The following is a 22588-nucleotide window of genomic DNA, read 5'->3' on the forward strand; positions in this document are numbered from 1 at the left end:
GGGAAACAGCTTAAGAAGAGCACTTCAGGTGGCTCAGTGTTAGAGCCACAAATGGTTTGGCCCTGGACTAGAGATGAGATAGTTCCAGAGGTCTAATTCTGAAGACGGAAGTTCAGAATCTGAATCAATTGCTTCAAATTTCATGGAAAGAGACTCTGAATGGGATTCTTTTCTCCTTACTGAGTTTAGTATCCATCCACATGATCTGTGTCTCTCTTTATTAGTAGTCTAGTCATATTTTGTTATTTTTATAAGTTTGATGAACACAGTGGCTTGAGCCTCACCTGGGATGGAAATATGGTGGAAGAAGGAGGAGGGCTGCACTCCAGAAAAGCATGGTAGAATCAGCAGTGGTGAACATGAAAAAACAGGCATGCAATTATTACTGCTTCAATCATTTGTTTTCTAGCAAAGAAATATATGTATAAACCATTACTGGACCCTCTTCATTCTTCCCCGGTATAGCACCTATTTGATTTACTTCCTTTCTTTGCAAAAGTATATTCTGAAGTAAGTTTTTCAGAAAGTGTGTGTTAAAGTTCAATTTCTGAGTCTTTACATGTCTTAAAATATCTCTATTTGTCACATACTTAAATACTAGCATGTAGTAGCTGGAAGCACAATTAAAGCTTAAAAATTATTTTACCTTGAAATGTAAAGTTAATCACTATTAGTAGTTAGGACTTTGCTGTCAATATTACTTTCAGTTTCTTCTAAGATTACCCTTTTTCTTTTTTAAGCATCTCTAAAAATGTGAAGATGTACAAAAATATGTCTAAGTGTGTACTTTTTAATACACAGAGCTTCACACTGATTAGACACTGGGGTATTTTCAAGTCTCTAAAATATTATCAACACTTTTTGTTAGTTGAAAAATTCCTTCTTCTTCTTTTTTTGGCTGTCTCAAGGGACTCTTATTTTTTAATAGAGGGCTTCTACAATGATCCTTTAAATTTCATATTTTCTCACCTATTTCATGTTTTACCTAATTTGTTTCCTGTTTTGAGGGTTACTTCAATTTTGTTTTTTCAGAAATTTCTATCAATTCTTAGATTTATGCAATTATACTTTTTATTCTTAAGTATTTCCATTGTTCCTTGTTCCTTTTCATAACAGCATGCCCTTGTTTTTAAGCTAAAATATTTTCTTGCAACTCTGAGAATATTATTTCTTTTGCTTGAACTATCCCTGTTTGGTTTATTTTAGCTTGAAGTTTTCTTTAATCTTTTTTCCCATACCCTTGGGTCTTCTCATATGTCAGGAAATCCCTGATTTTCCATTGATATTTAGGAAAGCAGCTGGATTCAGGTTTTTTGGTGATTGTGTCAGTGGGTCAATGAAGAGTCTATGTTAGCAGCCAGGGGTGAAGTCTTTTTACACCCACCAAACCTCACTCGAGATTAGCATTCAGGAAGATGGCTAGTGGTCTCTGAATAACCTTAATTGACAAAATAAGGACAACAGTATTGGGGAATATCCAATGTCCACATGAGAAGACTTAGCTTTGTCCCTACATATCCTTTGCTGTGAAAAAAGAGGTAATTGACTGTTCAGCCTGGTTGTTGATAACTAAGGTGCTGGGGTACAGGCCAGTGTGCTTAACTGAATGGCATTTCTTTAACTTCTTGTGTTCAATCCTTATTACTCTCTTTCCCTTCACCATAACTATTTCTCAGGGGTGTTCCTGTGGGTAGACCCATCTCTTCTGTGGTCCCCTCAATAGCGCATACAAGACAGTAACTACCTTTTTGTTTGTTTCATTTTCCTGGTATGCCTACAATTTCCCTATTCTAGGAATTTGTTAATATAGTCTGTGATAATTCTTCCATTCCCTTTTCTTGCTAACTTTTTAAAATCTGATACTTGTTTATCTTTTATTTTGAAAGAATATTGAGGTTGCAGAAAACGGCAAAATAGTAAAGTTACTATATGTATTACCCTGAATCCCCTAATGTAAAAATTATATAGAACAAAATTATGGAAATTGATAAGTTAGTATTTGTACAATGCTGTTAACTAAAAGACAGGTTTTATATGGGTCTTTAGTTTTTTCCACTAATGTCCTCTCTTTTCCCCAGACTCTAGTTCAGTTCTAGTTCAGACACTGCACTTTTATGTCATGCCTCCTTAGTTTACTCCAGTCCTTACAATTCCTTAGTCTTGCTTTATTTTGCATAGCCATGACTTTTGATGAATATGGTCATTTATTTTATTTGTTTATTAGCATATATTAATTGTACAAAAGGATTTCACTGTGATATTTTCATACATGCATATAGTATACTTTGAGTGAACTCATCCCCTGACCAACCTCTCCTTTGGCTCTTCTCCCTACTGGTACCTCCCAAACAGTCCCCCTTTTACATTGACGGCATCATTTTTCTTCAGTCTAAGTTCCAAATTACAGAAAACATGTCTCACTTGTCTTTCTTAGTCTGGCTAATTTCACTAAACATGATGTTTTTCTAGTTCCATCCATTTTCTTGCAAATGACATAATTTCATTCTTTATAACTGAATAATACTCCATTGGGTATATACAAAATATTTTCCTTATCCATTCATCAATTAATTGGTATCTAGGCTGATTCCATAGTTTGGCTGTTGTGAATAATGATGCAATAAACATAGATATGCAGGTGTCTATATTATGTACTTACATGTATTCTTCTGGATATATGCCTAGGAGTAGTATAGCTAGATTATATGGCAGTTCTACTTTTAGTTTTTTGAGGAAAGTCCATAATAATTACACAATTTATATTCCCACAGTGTATTCCCTCCCACTCCCAGTGTTCCTTTGTCCCTGCATCATCACCAGCATTTTTTGTTGTTTATTTTCTTGATGATTGCCATTTTGACTGGGGTGAGATGAAATCTCAATGTAGTTTTGTTTTGTATTTCTTTTATTGCTAATGATGGTGAACATTTCTCATGTATTCATTGATAATAGGTACTTCTTTTGAAATCTGTTTTATTCATTTGTCTATTGATTAATTGGGTTATTTGTTCTTTTGGTGTTTATGAGTTCTTTATATATTCTGGATATGAACCCTTTGTCCAATGAATGGCTGGCAAACATTTTTTTCCTCATTCAATAGGTTGTCTCTTAAATTCTGGTAATTGTTTCCTTTGATATCAGAAGCTTTTCAATTTGATGAAATCCCATTTACCAATTCTTGCTCTTATTTCCTAGGCTACTGGAGACTTATTTAGAAAGTCATTGTCTATGCCTATATCTTCAAGAGTTTGCCTATGTTTTCCTGTAGTAGTTTCAAAGTTTTGGCTCTTACATTAAGATATTTGATGCATTTTGAATTGATCATATAGAGTGAGTAACAGGGGTCTAGTTCTACTGTTCTACATGTGGATATCTAGTTTTCCCTGAATGATTTGTTGAAGAGACTGTTTTCCAATGTATATTTTTGGCACCTTTGTTGAGAATCAGATGGCTGTAGATGGGTAGACTTATTTCTGTGTCTTCCGTTCTATTAAATTGATCTACATTTCTGTTTTTGTACCAGTACCATTCTGTTTGTGTTACTATGGCTCTATAGTATAAATTGAAATCAGGTACTGTGATACCTCCAACATTGCTCTTTTTGCTTAGGATAGCTTTGGCTATTTGGGATCTTTTATGCTTCTATCTTAATTTTAGGATTGATTTTTCTATTTTTGTGAAGAATATCATTGAAATTTTAATGTGGATTGCATTGAACTTATAGATTGCTTTCAGTAGCTTAGCCATTTTCTCAATATTAATTCTGTGATCCACTAACATGGGAGGTATTTCTATCTTCTACAATCTTTTTCAATTTCTTTCCTCAGTGATTTTTAGTTTTTATTGTAGACTCTTTCACTTCTTTAGATAAGGTTACTCTTAAGCATTACATTTCCTTTTTGAGACTCTCACGAATGGGATTGTCTTCCTGATTTTTTCTCAGCCTGTTTGTTATTGGTATACGGAAAAACTATCAAGTTTGTATGTGGTTTTGTGCCTGACTATTTTGCCATAAGTATAGAATCATGTCATTTGCAAATAGAGATAATTTGACTTCTTCCTGTCCTATTCAAAACCCTTTTATTTTTCTTGCCTCATTTTTTGGAATAGGAATTGAAGCATTATATTGAATAAGAGTATAGAGAGTGGGCACCAGTTTCATTGCAACTTAAGAGGAAATGCTTTCAGTTGTTCTTTTAGTATGAGGTTGGCTATAGGTTTGTCATATACACTTTTTATTATTTTGAAGTACAGGCCTTCTATTCCTAGTTTTTTCAGGGCTTTCATCACAAAGGGATATTGAATTATGTGAAGGCTTTTTTCTGCATCTGATGGGATAATCATGTGATTTTTATCCTATATTCTCTTTATATGGCCTATTATGTTCCTTAATTTGCATATATTAATCTGTCAGTGCATCACTTGGATGGAACCAACTTGATCATGTTGTGTGTATTTTTTTTAAAATGAGTTTTGAATTTGGTTGGTAAGCATTTTTTTTGAGAATATTTGTACCTATGTTAATCAAGGAAATTGGTCTATAATTTTCTTCTTTTGTTTGGTCTCTATTTAATTTTGGTATCAGAGTAATACTGGCTTCATAGAATTATTTTTGTAGTATTTCTTCCCTTTCTATTTTATGGAATAGTTTGAGAAGTATACTATTAATTCTTCTTTAAAGGTATGGCAGAGTTCAGAAATGAATCTATCCAGTCCTGGATTTTCTTTGATGGGAGGCTCTTTATTGTTGTTTTAATTTCATTGTTTCTATTCTATTTAAGTTATTTGTAGTCTATTGGTTCAATTTGGCAGCTCATATGCAATTATACATGTATCCATTTCTCCTAGACATTCCAGTTTATTGGAAAATAAGTTTTTGAACTATTAGTAATTCTTTGAATTTCCTTGGTATTTGTTATAATATATACCTTTTTACCTCTATTTAATTTTGGAATTCTCTCTCTTTTGATTAATTTGACTAAAGGTTTATCAATTTCACTTATCTTTTCAGCGGTATCTCTGCTTTTCTGTCCAGTTGTGTTCAAAATTGAAAAACTGAATTGGGTGTATGATACTAAATGCATATTACTTAAAATTGTCACATATTCTTGATGGATTGTTCTCATTTGAAAAAGTGACCTTCTTTGTCTCTTCCAACTAATTTTGGTTTAAAGTATTCTTTCTGTGATATAGTTATAAGTTCTCCTGCTTGCTTTTGACCTCCATTTCTTTGGAATAGCTTTCTCTATATTTTCATTTTAAGCTTGAGGTGTGTTTCTTGTAGGCAACAAATGGTTAAGTCTTGTTTCCACAAGTCTGTTTCTTTTGACTGAATTGAGATCATTAACATTAAGTTAATTATTGAAAGGTATGCAGCAATTTCTGTCATTTTGTCTTTCCTAGTCCTCAGTTGCTTATCTACACATCTAGTGAGATTCATTCTTTCCTTTATTTTCATGGCTTTGTTTATCTTCCTCTTCTTTGTGTAAGATTCCTTTAAGTGTCTCTGCAGTGTTGGATTAGTGATCAAAAAGTTTTTGCTTATCATGAAAGATTTTTATGCCTTCTCAAATAGAAATAATAGCTTTGCTGGATAAAGCAATCTAGTTACTTTCTTTCAGAGCTTAAAACACATCATTCCATGCCCTCTTTGGATTTAGAGTTTCTGCTGAGAAATCTCCTGTTATTCTTGTCTTAAATCTACTGATGTTCTGTCTTCACCTTGATCCAGTCTATTGGTGAAGGTTTCAACTGAGTTTTTTTTATTTGACTTATTGAGCTTTTCATTTCCAGAATTTTAATTTGATTTTGTTAGTATTTCTAATATTTTTGTTGAGTTCTTCTTTCCTATCCTGCAGTCTCTTCCTTATTTCATTTAGCTGTTTATTTGTATGCTACTTTAATTCATTCAAGTGTTTGTGTCCTCTTTAAGTTCATTAATAATTTTTATAATTATTCTTTTTAATTCTTTGTCTGAAATTTCATTCACTTTAATATTATTACCAATATGTTATTGTAACAGATGGAGGAATCATATTGTTCCTTTTTTTTCATATTTCTTGTGTTGAGATTTATGTTTTTGTCACCAAAGTCATTGGTTATAGGTTTTAATCACCTATAGCCTTTCCCTTGAAGTAGTCTCAATGTTTAGGTAGGACTTAGCAATAGCAGAGTTTATGTGTAATTTCTTGCCACTGGACTTGGGTACGTAGCTCAGTAGCCAAACATTTGCTCATGTGCTCAAGGCACCAGGCCTACTCACCAGCACCACTCAGAAAGAAAAAAACTAGCTGAGGTATCTTTAGTTCCTAGGGGTACAAGTTGTTGCTGTATATGGGCTGAGGGAGGGCTGGTTGGGAAAGTAGTCTACTTCAGGGTTGCTTTCACGTTAGAAACTTCTTCTTCTTCTTCTATTTATTTATTTATTTATTCATTTATTTTATGGTACTGGGCTTTGAACTCTGGGCTTATTAGGTGAATGATCTATCACTGAAGCCATTCCTCCATCCTTGATGTCTCTGGTTACTTTTGAGTTAGGGTCTCACTTTTGGATTAGGCTGTTCTGGATCACAATCCTTTAATTACCCTTTCCACCATGCCAAGCTTTTTTCTCTTGAGATGGAGTCTCACAAACTTCATTGACCAGACTGGCTTAGAAATGTGATCTTCTGGATCTTAGCCTCCCACATAGCTGGGGTGGCAAGTGCATATTATCATACCCAGCTCTTAGTTGAAATGGGATCTGACAAACTTTTTGCCTGAGCTGGCTTAAAACCATGATCATCCTGATCTCAGCCTCCCAAGAAGCTAGGATTTCAGGTTTGAGCCACTCGTTCCTGGTGTGAGCCACTTGCTCTCTTTGTGTACTGGGAACTGCTGCTGGCCATGAGGAGGTTTACAGCCTGTGGGCTGAAGAGGTTACCATTTGCTCCACAGTTCCCCCAATTTGTGCTCCCAGGGCAGCAAGCATCTAAGCCTAGGAGTATCCCCTTAATGTGTTGGAGATTGGGGGGAAAAAACAGAGCACTGAATTCTGAGTCAGACAGGGAGAATTGAGAGAATCAGGCACTCTACCTGCTGGTGTCAGTGCTTTCAGACTTGACCCAGAAGTTAGGCTCCATGTATAAGGGAGTAGTCTGGAAAATCACATAAACCATAGCACCTGAGCTCAGATGTCTCAATCACTGCTAGAACCAATCCCCACATAGTTGTAAGGTGGAGGCTGAGAACTCTGCCAGCCATAGGCTTGGAGCCCTGTATCCACAATGATCTTCAGACTGACCACTGCAACTTTCACTCATTGGTTAAATTTTTCAGCAGGTCCATGTCAGATCTCCTGTAGTCATCTCTTACCCAGACATTAGCAGCATTCCCAGGTTCACTGAGCTGCAATTTTCCTTCTTTTCTATTCATCTACATTTATTTAGTTGATAATTTCTGTAAGGAAAAGCTGCTTCCTCTCCTCTCCATTTATTTATCTATATGTTTATCATATTATAGATTCATGAATACTTATTGGATTCTATGGATTATAGTCCAGTTTATCATCATTTATTTTGTTCCTGAAATAGTTCCAGCTTTGGCTATTATGGGCTCTTTTGCATTAGTTCATATGCCTGTCAACATGTCCTTATCTGTTTTTGAGCATTTCATTATTTTCTGTCACCATAAGATGTTCCAGAGTTACCTTGTATTTTCTGTAATACAGTTCTGGAATCAATCACTTTTCTAAGGATCCCTGGACCCTTTCATTGAGAATTAATTTTAGAAAACAGTATTTTGGTAGTAATTAATTAATGGGGTGTCATTGTTATTAAGAAATATGTATTAGCCCACACAACCATCTGTGCCTTGTTTGCCATCCTTAACCAGGAAAAAATAAGTTCTTCAGATAAAACTTTAAATGAGTGGCTTTAAGGTTTTGTTCCAATAAAAATTACATTTTTTGCTTCTCAGTACTCTCATAAAAGTTTTTCAGTCTTTCACACTCTGTCATAGACATTTTGTGTTGGTATAACAGAATCCCTGAAACTACATAATTGACATAAAACAGAGATTTATTTGGTTAATGCTTCTGGAGACAAGGTAGTAAAAGACTGTTGTGCTAGCATCTGGCACAGCTTCTGTGCTGTGTGATAAAATGGTGGAAAAGCAAGCAAGCATACACAAGACAGAAAAAAATGAGCAAACATCGTTTTATTAGAAGCTTGCTCCCATGACAATGGCATTACCCGTTTATGGCTTAGTCATTCCTTAGACTCTCTACTTCTTCATATTGTAACAATGACCATTAAATTTCAACATGAGTTTTGGAAAGATATTCAAACCATAGAAGATACTATGGAACTTTTGAATAAATATCAATCTAGACTGGCATAAATAGAAGTGAGAAAACATTTCCATGGTGGTTCTTAAAAAATTGCCAAACTAAAGAGACCTATAGGGGTGGTGGTATGGCTGAAGTGGTAAAGCACCTGCTTAGAAAGTATGAGGCCCAGATGAAAATCACAGTACTGGAAGAAAGAAAGAAAGAAAGAAAGAAAGACTTGTGCACACACACGCACATACACACACACACACAGAGAGAGAGAGAGAGAGAGAGAGGGAGGGAGGTATCTGTGAAGTCTTAGTTTTATCAGTTTATCAAAGAGGTAGGTACAGATGATTAATGTCAACTATAGAAAAATAAATAAAATTCAGTTAGAAATTGAGCCCACTGAAGCCAAAACAGTGCTTGCAATGCAGTACATCCTTGGTTGAAATGAATGAATGAAAACGTTATCATCATTACCAGATCTATAATCATCTGTGGCCACCTTCAGCCAATCCTTCAGTGTAATTGCAAAATAAAAGAATATTTTGAGTCATAACATCACACAGCTCTATTCTAATCATGCACATGTATTTCATTGAACAAATACAACTCAGACACTAGTAATATATAATCTTATGTGGAAGGAATCTATCATATAGTATGCTTTTTTTCCATCATTTTCTTATTTTTGGAGTAAGTTGCCATGTATCGGATTAGTTCCGTAAGATGAAGCACTTTGAAAACCTTTGTGAAATTGTAAAAACATGTGTTTGTAAATTCAGGATTAATGTATATCACAAATGTGCTGTTTACTTCAGAAGAAAACACGTCATTTGTTCTCTAACAGAGGACATATTATTCGTGAAGCTAAAGAGAATATCTTGATAAGACACTCTTGATTCTTTGAGAGAACTTATATTCCAGCATCTCAATGACACGTGGCTAGTTTGCTTCTATGAAAAATAGTGACTTGATAGTCATATGTGATACTTTTTAGGAAAACAATAAAGTAAGAATTGATGTTATTAGGGAAGGGCAAGAATGTTATCTATCTTTCCAGATAACATAGCTATATTAGAGACTTTTTTTGTGGGACTGGAATTTGAACTCAGGGCTTCACACTTGCAAAGCAGGTGCTCTACTGCTTGAGTCACACCTCCAGTCCATTTTAATGTGGTTATTTTAGTGATGGGAGTCTTGAGAACTATTTGCCTTGGCTGGCCTTGAACCCTGAGATCCTCCAGATCTCAGTCTCCCAAATAGCTAGGATTTATAAACATGAGCCACGGGTGTCTTGTTATAGTAGAGATTCTTAATATTATTGAAAGAAGCAATGAAATTTTACATCACAACCAATGTTAGGTTTTTATTTAGTTTTACTGATGGATAAATCAGATTTGCGTGCCTTTCGAATTGTTGGAAAGACTATCATGTAAGTATCTTACATACGTGTCATTTATTATTTGAAGAACTAATTTATATTATAGCTGTGGAGTCACTAGAAAAAAAACATTGAATTAACATATCTCTTTTAGATAAGTTTCAATTCGTTTTTTTAAATTTTCTAAATTCAACAACTGAGAACATGCAGTTAAAAACTTAAATATAAAATTAACAGATGATCATCAGGAAATTTACAAAGGAAAAAATTTAAGCAATTAATTATTCTACCACTCAAGGATGTCTGTGTTCATGATTTAGTTATTTCTCACAAACACACAGTACTTGTAAAATTCATGATAGTGGGCAGTTTCCTCGATTTATTAAATAGTCTTTGAAATTTGAAATTTTATGGTGGTCCACTGGTCCTGAAGTCTATTTTAAAATTTTTAATTTTTTCTAAAATCCAGGGGTATCCATTAGTCATTTCTCTCAAAACTAGCATGGGTGAGAGAGGGGTTGGGCGGCTCAGGAAAGGTAAGTGCTGACGTGTCTGAGAGGCCAGCAGGGGCTGCTGTCAGGGATGATTCTGCCACATTCCTGGTGTGTCTGACCTTGGACTCACTTAACACTATAGTCTGGATTCTATTAAGGGAATTTTGTGTTTTTCCTTTGCAAGAGTCACCCCCTACCATGACAAATATTTAAAAATATTTCTAAAAAACGTTGGGAAAGCAAACTTTTTCCCAAAAGAAATTTATAGTTTAAATTTACACCAAGTTCTCACTAACTAGAGCAAGCTAGGTTTTTGCTAAAGCTCCGACTTTCCTCTGTAAAACATTAGTCACTCCCTTGGAAGAAGCAGGATTTTTTTTTTATAGGCAGTGGGATAAAACAACTACAGATGTGAATGCATTATGACAGCCTTTAGAATGTACCTGCAGAGCATTTTCTTTTCAATTTGGAGAAAAAAAAAAAGATGAAAGAAAAAAAGACTGGACTGGGATGCTAAAATAATATGTTTCAGTATTAAGGAAATGATAAGTTTTTGATCCATTCAAACAGTGTTTTCTTTTCCCTATGTCTTTCTTCTTGGGAAGTTCTTGAGGTTTTGCCAAGTCGTTTTCACTGAACAATTTTTAAAGATATTTGCCATTCCCATGTGTGACTGTTGCCTTTTTATTGTACAGGACTGTCGTGATGCCTGTGGCCAAAGAGTTTGATCCAGACATGGTCCTGGTTTCCACTGGATTTGATGCCCTGGAAGGACACACCCCTCCTCTGGGAGGATACAAAGTGACAGCAAAATGTAAGTATCTTTTTCAGGACTTTGTGAAATGCTATTATATCATAATATTTTAGGTCTTTAAGATAGAAAACACCTTTTATACAGGACCAGTAAAGTTTGGTGAGGTATTTGAAAATGATTCAGATTTATTGCTCTGTCAGATTCATGTCTCTGTAGAAATTAGTCTTTAAGAAAAACAAAATGGTTTCCTTTGATGGGATTGATGAGACATGTCAGAACCTTTATACCTTTTAGGAGTCCCATTTTTCATTTAAAAGCAAAAGTGATAGGACTTCTGTTTAAAAATACTAACTGACCAGAGAAGTTGTGAGTCTAGAAAAGCTACTGGAATTTTTTCAAGAGGAGTGGAAGTCATCCTTGTATTCTATTGTCCATGGAATAGAAATAACTATTTTACAAACCTCTTCCAGATTTGAATACAAAAGTGCTCAGACACTCTGTACAGCATATTGGCAATTTTCAGAGTTTCTACTGGTCCTCTGTTGTATTACAAAGATGAATGTTTTGGTTGTGTTCCTTAGCGACCAGGCTCCAAATGAAGAAATGAATTTTGTCTTATTGCATTTGAATAGGCACAACTCAGTGGAATGTGGCTAGAAATGAGGTTTTCTTTAAGAATAATTTCCTTGCTTTGAGTGTGAGAGCAAGGCATATGTATAGCCCATATTCTATAAATGTATGCTGGCACTATGAGTATCCATAAAAAAGAAGAAAAACATGCAAAATTACACAAAGGATAGGACCCAACTATTGTATATTTTAGAGGAAGTTGAAAAGCAAACTAGACAAAAACAACCCAAGTAGTTTTAAGTAGGAGAGATGAGTTTGGAACAAGAGTGCTGTATTAATTTGAAAAGAACCAACGAAACAGCCTCATGCCAACCTTTGTTTTCAGTTGGCTTCTCATGTGAGAGAGTTTTCTGCTCTCTAATTATTCCAGTAACATTGTTAGGTAGTAGCTATTTTTAACATCTATTATTTACCCAGTGTTCTGGTGCCTTGTTGTCTATTGAAAACATATTAAAACAGGCAACTCCACAAGAAAAAACCCATAATAATGCATAATTTGGGTAAAATTAAATAAAGAGGTGTTTGCTCATATCAAATATCTTTATGATCCTTTTGTTGTCGTTGTTGTTCATGGAATTCAACTCAAATAGAAGTCAGTCTTCCCATGGCAGATAAACCTCACTTCGGTCAAGATTGGTGAGTAGTTTAAATAAAGAAAAATAAGAAAAACCCAAGCAATACAAAACAAAAGGAGAGCAAAGACTGAAATCTAGAAAAGGTGCTCCTTGCCATTAATCTCTCTCAAGAGGGAGGAATGTCGATCATTGGGTCTTTCTTCTTGCCAAAGGGACAAGTTTTCACATGTCTGTTTTTCAAAATTTTCTGGAAGGGACTAATCTTTTTGTTTGTTCATTTTTGTCCAAACCAAGCTCAAGTCTCAATGCTATTATTGTAAGTTACTATAAAAAGTAGTAATAGCATAATTTCTTTAGGTTGTAGATGTAAGAATTATGAGTTGTACCACTTTTCACTTTTGTACTGTTAGTCAGCTGTTCTGTTGCTGTAATGAAATACCTGAGACAATAAACTTATAAAGGAGGAAAGGTTTATTTTAGTTTACAGTTTTGAGGTTTCAGTCTATAGTCACTTTCTAGTGCTTTTGGGCCTTTGGCAAGGCAGCATATTGTGGTGGGGAGTGTGTGGCACAAGAAAACTGTTCATCTCATGGCCAGAGAGGAAAAAAGAAAGAGGAAGGGACCAATTCCTATCCTGGGTACACCTTCAATGACCTAAAGACCTCCCATTTGGCCACCACCTCCCAGTAGTGTCATGCTGGAGACTAAGCCTTTAACACATTGGACTTTGGGGGTTATTTAAATTCCAGACTCTAGCAAGTACACTTTAATATTTTTTAATATATTTGAAGATATGTTTATCCATCTATGGATAAGCTTTTCATTGCTTTCTATCTCAGAATAAATTTGAACATAAAATTCCTTCCACCTCTCCTCCTGCAATCTTAACTCCTGCATATCTATTTCTTTCCTTGGATTTCTTTTCTACTCAAAAGATCATATGATTTCTTGGTAGAGGCCTATTTTCTAAGAAAAGCATGCAGACATGTTTTAAGTGTTATAATAATTACCCTTTTGCTAAATATTTGTTGTTAAAAAATAAAAGATATGCAATGAGGAGAAAAGACCTTCAAGTCCTGAGAGAATAGGAGAGACTGTCTGAAACAGTTCACATATATCATATTTAAGGAAACTAATTTCTTTTTTACCATCTGAAATAACTGGGGTTAAAACCAAAATACTTATCTTGAATTTGTAAGTAGGTGAAATTGCATGAGGTGCTTTCAGATTGTCCCAAAAAGGACAAAATAACTTCACCAAATGCATGAAAACAGAGTGTTTGGATGCACACTCTAACAAAGCCACAGCGGGACCATCATGAACATGTCTGGACAATCATTGTTTGTGACAGAGTTAACAGCAGAGCTCCCACTCCACCCCCCAGTCTGGGCGGCTGTGTATATCACCTCATGGAACTCTCCATTTCCCAACTCTATTTCGTACAGAGGCCACACACTAACTGGGAAGAAGCTGGGATTACTGGCATCCCTATTGCTGGGCATCTCTATCCCCACTGGCTTGCTTTCTTTGCTTTCTAACCACCAGGCAGATACATTTCTCTCTGGAAGATCTGGACCAGCAATTAAAATTGTGCTCTAGCTTTCTCATGCCAGAAGTCACCTCCATTTGCAGGGAGTCCCAAAATGCAGTTAGAAATGGGGTAAAAATCTAAAGCAAACAGTTGGTAGAAGAAACAAATGCAAATTCCTCTCCTAAACTTTTTCAGTTATGGCTAAACTCATCCTTGCTTCAAGTAGAATAGTCAATGGTTTTAGAGAACTGTTTGAATGATACTGTCATGTCAGATGTATTAAAATTATATTTTCTCGACACATTGAATCAATATTTTAAAATATTTTTGATATTTCCTAGAGGAAAAGAGGTACAGAGTCAAAACAAACAAAGCTTTTGTTTATTTTCAACATCACTTGAACTGTCTGACTAAAAAAAGAGGGAGGATGTTTGGTGCTATGACAAAATTCTCAGCCTAAACATCCAGGTGTTGTAAAATTAAAAGCAATTCATGACTGGTGCTATTTTTCTTTCATTCCCCTTATTTCTTTATATATTGCAACCTTTGCATTGAAACTACAACAAAATATTGAGATTGATCTGTGATGAAGTTTAAAAGTTTATTTAAACTTTAAGCTACTTATTTGGAGTCTATGTTCTTCTTTCAGTTAAGGACCACGGTTAAGTTCCATTCTGAAAGAAATAAATAGATGTGTTTCCTGCCCTAAACCCACTATCAAACTTCTCAATTGATCTTTCTGAATATCTGGTTCAGCACTATTTGCCTTCAGGCTATAGCTTAAAAAGATCGCTATTACAATGGTGTGCTACTTTCAAACAATGACATTAATTCCTCATATTGCTGCAACCCCTGACTTCATACAATTGTCTACTTAAAAATAAAGTTCTTTATCAAATGCATTTTACATCAAAATATATTTTTCTTCCCTTTCAACAATTATACATTCTTTGCTTTCCCTCAGTAAATATACAATCCTTTTTTGTTTTTTGGCAGTAATAGAGTTTGACTTCAATACCTTATACTTGCAAGGTAGGAGCTCTATACTTGAGCCATGCACTCAAGCTTATTTGCTTTAGTTATTTTTCAGATAGTAAAGTCTTGTGTTTTCTACCTGGAGCCAACCTCAGACCATGACCTCCTACTTACCTCTCCCACATAGCTAAGCAAGGATTACAGACATTTATCACTATTGTTGATATGGGGGTCTCACTAACTTTCCAATCTGAATAGCTCAGATTATAGGCATCAGCCACCACACCTAATCCACAGTATTATTTTGACAAGTAATAATTGGGGGGAAAATCAAATAACATATCTGAAACACTTCAATTACTATCTTCCCTTGATTGAGTTACTTGCTTTTGTTACTCTTATTCCTCAGGCCTAATCCTGTGAATGTGTGTATGACAAGGCAATAACATTGAAGACAGAAACTTGTATGAATTAATTCATCCTTAGCTGTGAGTTATTTTTGGGGAAGTACAAAGACTTTCTGATTCAGTCCTTCAGAAATAAGTATCTAAAAAGTTAAGTGCCAATCAACAAATTAGTGCTGCAGAACAAACTTGTTCAACACATAGTTTTCATCTGCTAATCGTGCATTTGTACACGTCACCCTCTGTGCATCTATGTAGACGGGTATGCAGCTCCAAATGCTCACCATCTACACATTTTCCTGGTCCACAGAATTGAGCCTAGACCAAGCCAGAGCTAAGCACATTTTGATGGAAGTCAAATTGTGTTTTTTTTTTGTTGTTGTTGTCCTTTTCTCTCCAATGACTCTATACCTATCTTAAATTGCCCATAAGTATCCTTAATCTCTATTTTTTCTTATCAAAAGTTTCATTATCAAAACTTATGAAGAACCTGATCACAATTAGTTACATGTTTTGTTTTTATTTTTTGCATGATTATACAATTTTTGTGGGGGAATGGTGTTTAAACTCAGGGCTTTGCACTTGCAAAGCAGGCACTCTATCACTTAAGACACACCTCCAGTCCATTTTGCTCTGGTTGTTTTTGGAGATTGGGTCTCATGAACGATTTGCTCAGGCTGGCCTTGAATGGTGATCCTCTCAATCCAAGTAGCTAGGATTGTAAGTGTGAGTCACAGGCACCTAGCAATATACCTTTTTTTTTTTAAGTGCATATATTATATTTCAGCTAATGTGATAAGTCTATTTGACATTGTGTCTTTTACTAACTGTTTTTGGGGATCAATGCCTTGGCTTGTCATAATAGACCATCAGAACCAAGCAAACACACATGGAGAATACTGCCTAGAGACACCTAACAGTTGACTCTTTATGAAGCGACCACCTTAAACCTTATCTGCTTCTGTTCTTTTATATTAAGGTAAAAACTGTGGGAATATCAGGCAGCATTGATTATTGAAAGCACAATCCCATGCAGCTACCATTAGATTAGGCTCTTTTTATACACTTTTGTGCTTGTTTTCAGAATCCAGCCCAGGACCTGCCATAGGCTACAACATTTTTTAATGAGTAATGCTAACATGTAGATACTTCCACTAATTCAATGTATGTGAATTAATATGTCATTATTTTTGTCATTGTTATGCCCCCATCACTGCCACTTTTTCTTCATTTTGGATCACATATTCCTATCTCTTATGATATTTTAACACAAACTTATGTTACTAACCCTTCTTTCTGACAGTAGACACTTCCACAGTATTTCCCTTTAAAAGAATGTAAGGATCAAATGACTTCTTTGTAACAGTGGGCCTTAGGCAAAATGCCTGGCCCCAAATATTAACAACTGCTAAATTCTAATTGGTGAGATAAACTATTTTTTTTACCTGCTTAAAAAAGAAGGACAGTGGAAGATTATTGAATCCTTTAAATATTAAACTTGATATAAACATGAAGAATTAAAAGAGTTTGCAGAACAGCCCATTTTTGGAGTCAGAAAATCCATGTTCAAAACTCAACTTTGTTTCTAACTAATTTGTCAGTTAGCTTGCAATCAAGTTAGTTAGTTTCTTCTCCTCCACCTCCTCCTTCTTCTTTCTTCCTTCTCTCTTTTTCCTTTCCTTTTTTTTGGAGAGAGGGTCTCACTGTGTAGTCCAGCCTGACCTGACCTTGAACTCATGATCCTCCTGCTTCAGTCTCTCAATTGCTGGGATTATGGGATTATAGGTATTCGCCACCACATCTGGTTTGGTTAATTTCTTAATCAGAAAAAGGTGGAGAACATAGTAGAGAAGTAATAATTATACAAGGAATATATATGTATATACATGTATATAACATATATATAGTACAAGGAATGAACAATTAAGTATTTTGAGTTAATAGCTTTCAATTTTATTATTGATATAATTTCAATTACTCTAAATTTTTATTAGTATATATTAATTGTATAAGGGATTTTATTGTGATTTTCACATTCATGCATTCAACCCCCCCATTACTTTTTTATTCTCTCCTCTTTATAGACAGATTTAATGGGTTTCATTACTATATTTTCATAATGCATGTAAAGTACTTCGATCCTATTCACTCCGCTATCACCGTCTCATTTTTGCCTTCCCCTTTCTAAACATTGAGGTGATTATTTGCACACAAAATGTATGGCACAAATACTATAATTTGTGTGAAAATACTTTAGGTTCTTATTGAACAAAATAGGAGAATGGTCAGAAACAATAGCAATGCAGGATTCTAGGCAAATAGTAAGTGTGTTTCTCAATTAAAAGTCAGTTTAGTAAGAGAAGTGCCTGCATTTCATTTTTCTATCTCTGTGTGTATGCCTATTTTGTAATAAATCCCGGGGAAAGTGGAATAAATATCAAAGCTTTTAAAAGAAAATAAAGGATTGTTACTTTGGATGAAGATAACTTAGTCCTTTCCTCTCCGGATGCTCTACATTTTATTTTGGAATAATGATGTGTGCTCTACTCTTGACATTTTTAATATGCTCATACAGAATAAATTGTCCACTGAAGTCTTTATAAGAACTGAACTATTTAAAAACAGTTCAGAGTAAAAAAAGAACTCCACAAAATACTATCAAACCTAATTCAATAGTACCTTAAAAGTATCATTCACCTCAAGTGAGATTTATCCATGGAATTTAAGGACAGTTCAATATAAACAAATCAATAAATGTGATATATCAGTTAGCAGAATAAAGTACAAAAACCATATGATAAATTTGTTAGATGTAGAAAAGGCATTTCTTTCAACATTACATAAAAACTCTCAATAAATTAGGTATAAAAGGAATGTAACTCAACATATTAAAGAACAAATATGAAGAACTTATAATTAATATGGTACTCAATGGTGAAAACTTGAAAGCTTTTCCTTTAAGATCAGCAACAAGATAAGGATGTCCTCTTTGGTTGCTTATATTCAGAACAATTAGACAAGAAAATTAAATAAAAAGTATCTTCATTAGATAGGAAGAAATCAAATTATCTCCATTTGCAGATGACATGATTTTATATTAAAAAAAGGATTCAGTTAAAAAAAACTCTTACAATTGTAAATACAGTTTAAAAAGTAGTAACATTTCTATGGAATAACAATAAAGTATCCAAAAGGCAAATAGGAAAAAAACAATCCCAAAGTCATAATTTGGGTGTAGGCCTCAGAATGACCACAACCTCCCTGAGAGTATTTTCTTAAAGGGAACATACATTTCATCCTGGTAGTGTTATTGTCATCCGTACTAGAGTAATATCTGCTAGAAATCATTGTTTACTCTGTAAAAGGCATTATGCTTAGTGTTTGCATCAGGTAATTTTATTTTTATGATTAAATGAGATAAGATATATAAAGTGTCTTCTTTTAATATTTTGTACTGCTATCACTATTATTAAATTCTTGAATTTTAATAGCCTGAAGCCTCTAGAGAGAATTTGGAAGTCATTTAAATTTATAATTTTAGAAAATTTAAGTGCCTTATTCAAGTTACACAACTTGATTTCTAACTTCATATTCTTTCCATTAGGTTTTAATGAGTTACTAAATATATCCCAAATAAATGAATAGAGGTTTTAGTTACTGCAGAAGTATATGCTGAATTGTGAAAATATAGAAAATGAAATAAAATTTTCTCAAGAATGAGTTTCTTACTTGAATAAAATTCTTCAAATAAAAAAACCATCAGAGCTTTTGTACTGTATTATTTGTTTGTAGACTATGTTCCCTATTTTCATGGCGCATTCTGTGCTGCAAGTCAGGGTCTTGCTCTTTTGCTCAACATTGCTGCATGCATGCCAGTATGCCACTTCACTATATTCTCAAGCAGGTACATGGCCCCCTGCAAAGACACAGAGAAGGAGACTTGAAGACATTTATGAATTAATGCAACACTGCTCACTTATATATAGGCAAGAGCTAACAGAAATAAGCAGCATGGCTAATTAAGAAGAAAAATGTCAGCATATAAAAAAATAACATAGATTTGGGAATGATTTTATTTATAAATGACAACAAAAAGATTTATTCAACTGAGTGAGTGCTCAGTGTTGTACTATTACTTTTTCTTCATTTTATCACTTGCCTGTTTCCTTTCACAATATGACAATGGAGAAACAAAATTGTAGAAAAATATTTTCCATCTGCACTGTTTAGTTATTGATGCCATAAAACAATCCTTAGGCTAGGATAACTATTACTTAACTTTGAAGAGAAAAAATACTATAATTGTACCATAAGTTGGTCTAGGTCAACATTGCTCATGAAACAAAATACATATGCAGAATTTGCCCAGAAGGAGAATGCTGCAACTGTACATTAAAATGTGTACTGTATTTCAGTGAAACTAACATGTACTTTTCATATTTTAATATGTATGAAATTGAGACAGCACTTACACACAATGGCATTTCTTCATTAGATTGGCCAGGTTTTATTTCAATAGTGGTATATAAGATGATGGTCATAATTATTTTGTGTTACAATTGATGTCATCTCAGATTCAATGAAATACAGTATTTTACTCTTTGAAATGTTTTTAAAAACCTCAACCAAAAGCTATATTAAAACTATAGTTTAGACTTCCATTTTTTAGTTCCTGTCTACTGATTGAACAAAATTCCAAGAAAACAAATTAAAATTAACAAAACAAACAAAAAATATTTTCAGGGAAATTTTTTAAATAGTAAATTCTCTTACTGTGCTTTTGTTTTTAGCTCAGACAAAAATTGTTCTTCCTTGACCTGAAACATCCATGATAGCAGGCTCTAATTCCTTATTATTATGACTACTGCAAGTGAAATTATTGGTTTCTATCTTAGTTACTCTCCATCACTCTGATGAAATACCTGAGAAAACAACTTAAAAGGAAGAAATATCTGTTTTGGCTCATAATTTTAGGGGTTTTAATCCATGATCCACTTGCTCCATTATAAGAGGCTTGTTGTGAGGAAGAACATCATGGTGGCAGGAAAGCATGGTAGAACAAAGCTGCTCACTCCTCTGGCAGCCACGAAGCAGAGAGAGACCAAGAAGAAGCCAGAGACAAGATGTACCCTTCATAGGTACAACCCCAGTGACCCATTTCCTCCAGACAGGCTCTACTTTCCACAGTTTCTACCACCTCCATTCAACTATAAATTCATCAATGAATTAACCCATTGATTGTGTCAGATTCTTCATGATCCAATCACTTTCCCAAAGCCCTACTTCTTGACATGGCATTGGGGACCAAGCCTCTAAAACATAAACCTTTGGAGGACATTGCAGCTCCAAACCACATAAGTTTCTGATTTATTTCACAATTGGATCAGTACAAAAAAGAATCACACAATTTGTTAAGTCATGTCAATGCCAGTAGTGTAAGGGAATGAGCAACAACTATGTAACCAAGAATCTTCTGCCAGGATGTGTGAAGCTAATAAAGTAATCCAGAAAATTATGAGGAATAAATGTGTTCCTTGCACTGAAAGGAAATTCTTCTCACACTGCTGTCATGGGCTAGAGCCACCATGGACTGATATAGTGGTTTCCACACTTGCTGGGATTAGCCTCATTTTGGGGGTTTATTAAGTGTGCTGGACCCACTCTAAGAATTTCTGACTTTGTGTGTCTGGAGTGGGGGCTGCAATATGTTGCCATGTTCCCAGGTGTTGTTGATACTCTTGAACTAGGGCTTATACTGTGAGAACCACTGGGCGAATCAAAGAAAGGACACAGAATTTGGAACTCATGGATCTGTAGTTTGGATCTAATTGGTGAACAATTACCTCATTTTCCTGAGTCTTCATGTTCTTCTCTCTGAAATAGAAAATGTACAAATAATGCCTGTGTTGGTTATTGTGAGAATCAAATGAAGTAATGATGCAAGAACATGCATTGATAAATGTGACACTATAAATGATAAGGTATCACAGTATTATACAAATTACATTTAGGGTCCTATTGTATTCATATACATAAGCTGATATACAGAATTCTTATATCAAAATACTTTCACAACATTATAAGAAAATTAACACTATAGTATCAAAATGGTTAAGATATTTAAATGTTTGAAATATTGATTTATCTTTTTGTTGGTTTTTATAGGGAGATGGCTGGGATGTCCAGCCTTATCACATGACACTGGGGTTCACAGTCACAGGCAATTCACTAGGAATTGCAGCAATTCTAATACCAACAGCTGTTGTGATTCCTGAGAGTGCTAGACATTTAGCTTCCTCATCCCAAGAAGTTTCATACCAAAGTCACTTCTTTTTCTCTTGGCCCAAGTAACCCAAATTGTTTCTTGGTGGAGTACCATGATTTCTCTTGGTAGAAAGAGCTCTGCAGAAATAAGCTTTTCCTTGAGCTGAGAATTGGATACATTTCTAGTATACAATATGAAGAATGACATGGTAGAAATGTACAGTTTTCCCCCAAGTTCTTTAAACGTGCAAGTTTGCTCTTTCTGATCTTGCAAGACGGCAGTTGAAAAAAGCTGAGAAGTCAGACACAAAGGAGAAGAAACCTGAAGCCAAGAAGGCTAATGTCAGTGGAAATCTTCAAAAAGAGATCTCTGGATTAAAATGCCCAAGAAATCAAAGACTTTCTTCCTCAGAGTTAGTGGCAGACATCCCAATCATCTACCTATAGACCTTCTACAGAGGGATGCACCATCTGTTAAGTCCAGACTTGAAAATGAAAAGAAAATTCTTGTTATGTTACAGAATTTGAAGGTGACAAGAATGGTGCTACCACGTCACACGATGCATATTTTCAAGACTTGAAGATGGACCTATTGAGTCAGGGGGAAAAATTCAGTCAACATGAGAAAACTGAACTAGAACCACTCTCATAACCATTCTGATCATCTCACTGGGCACCACAGAGACAGGAGAGTAATTTTTCTGAGTAACTAGAGCAGTTAGTTGCCCACTATCTGTTACTGAGCCTCTTTCCTTAAATCAAGTTTCTCTGCATACAATACACCAGAAGTTTGTCATTGTCATCTCCACAAAGTTTAATATCATCATTATGAAAATCCTCCAAAATAATGTCTACCTACTGCAAGAAGAAGCTACAAGGCTGGGTGTCGTGGTGCACACCTGTCATCACAGCACTCAGGAAGCCGAGGGAGGAGGACCGCAAGCTCAAGACAGCCTAGACCACATAGTGCAACACTGTCTCAAAAAGTCAAAAGAAAAGTTAAAAGGAGAAGGGAGAGAGAATAAAGAAGGGGAAGAAGAAGAAGAAAAGGAATAAGAAAGGGAAGGGGAAGAGGAAGAAGGAGAGCTCAGACACCAGAAAAAGAAACAAAAAAGAAGCAGCTGCTGAAGACCAAACACTAGAAGCTGAGATATGTGACACACACAAGGAGAGATAAATACAAAATTGCAGAGCAGCACAAGGTTGATCAGAGAGCTGTAGGCTCACAAAATTTACTAAAAACCAATGCTGTTGCTCAGTTACAGG

General features: G+C 34.8%; 1 protein-coding gene across 31 annotated transcripts in view; it reads left to right on the forward strand.

Annotated features, from left to right (window-relative positions):
- Nucleotides 1-22588, forward strand: part of Hdac9 (histone deacetylase 9) — an 844179-nt gene that overhangs the window by 723024 nt on the left and 98567 nt on the right. For all 31 annotated transcript variants that reach the window (XR_012445228.1, XM_074065098.1, XM_074065099.1 and 28 more), the window contains one exon: nt 10885-11003. Coding sequence is in view for 30 of the 31 variants with exons in the window: in XM_074065098.1 (XP_073921199.1) it covers nt 10885-11003 (119 nt within the window). In the remaining variant the exon portion in view is untranslated. Of the gene's footprint in view, nt 1-10884; nt 11004-22588 lie in introns of those variants that run through there.

Source organism: Castor canadensis, chromosome 2 (assembly GCF_047511655.1).
Source record: "Castor canadensis chromosome 2, mCasCan1.hap1v2, whole genome shotgun sequence".
NCBI lineage: Eukaryota > Metazoa > Chordata > Mammalia > Rodentia > Castoridae > Castor > Castor canadensis.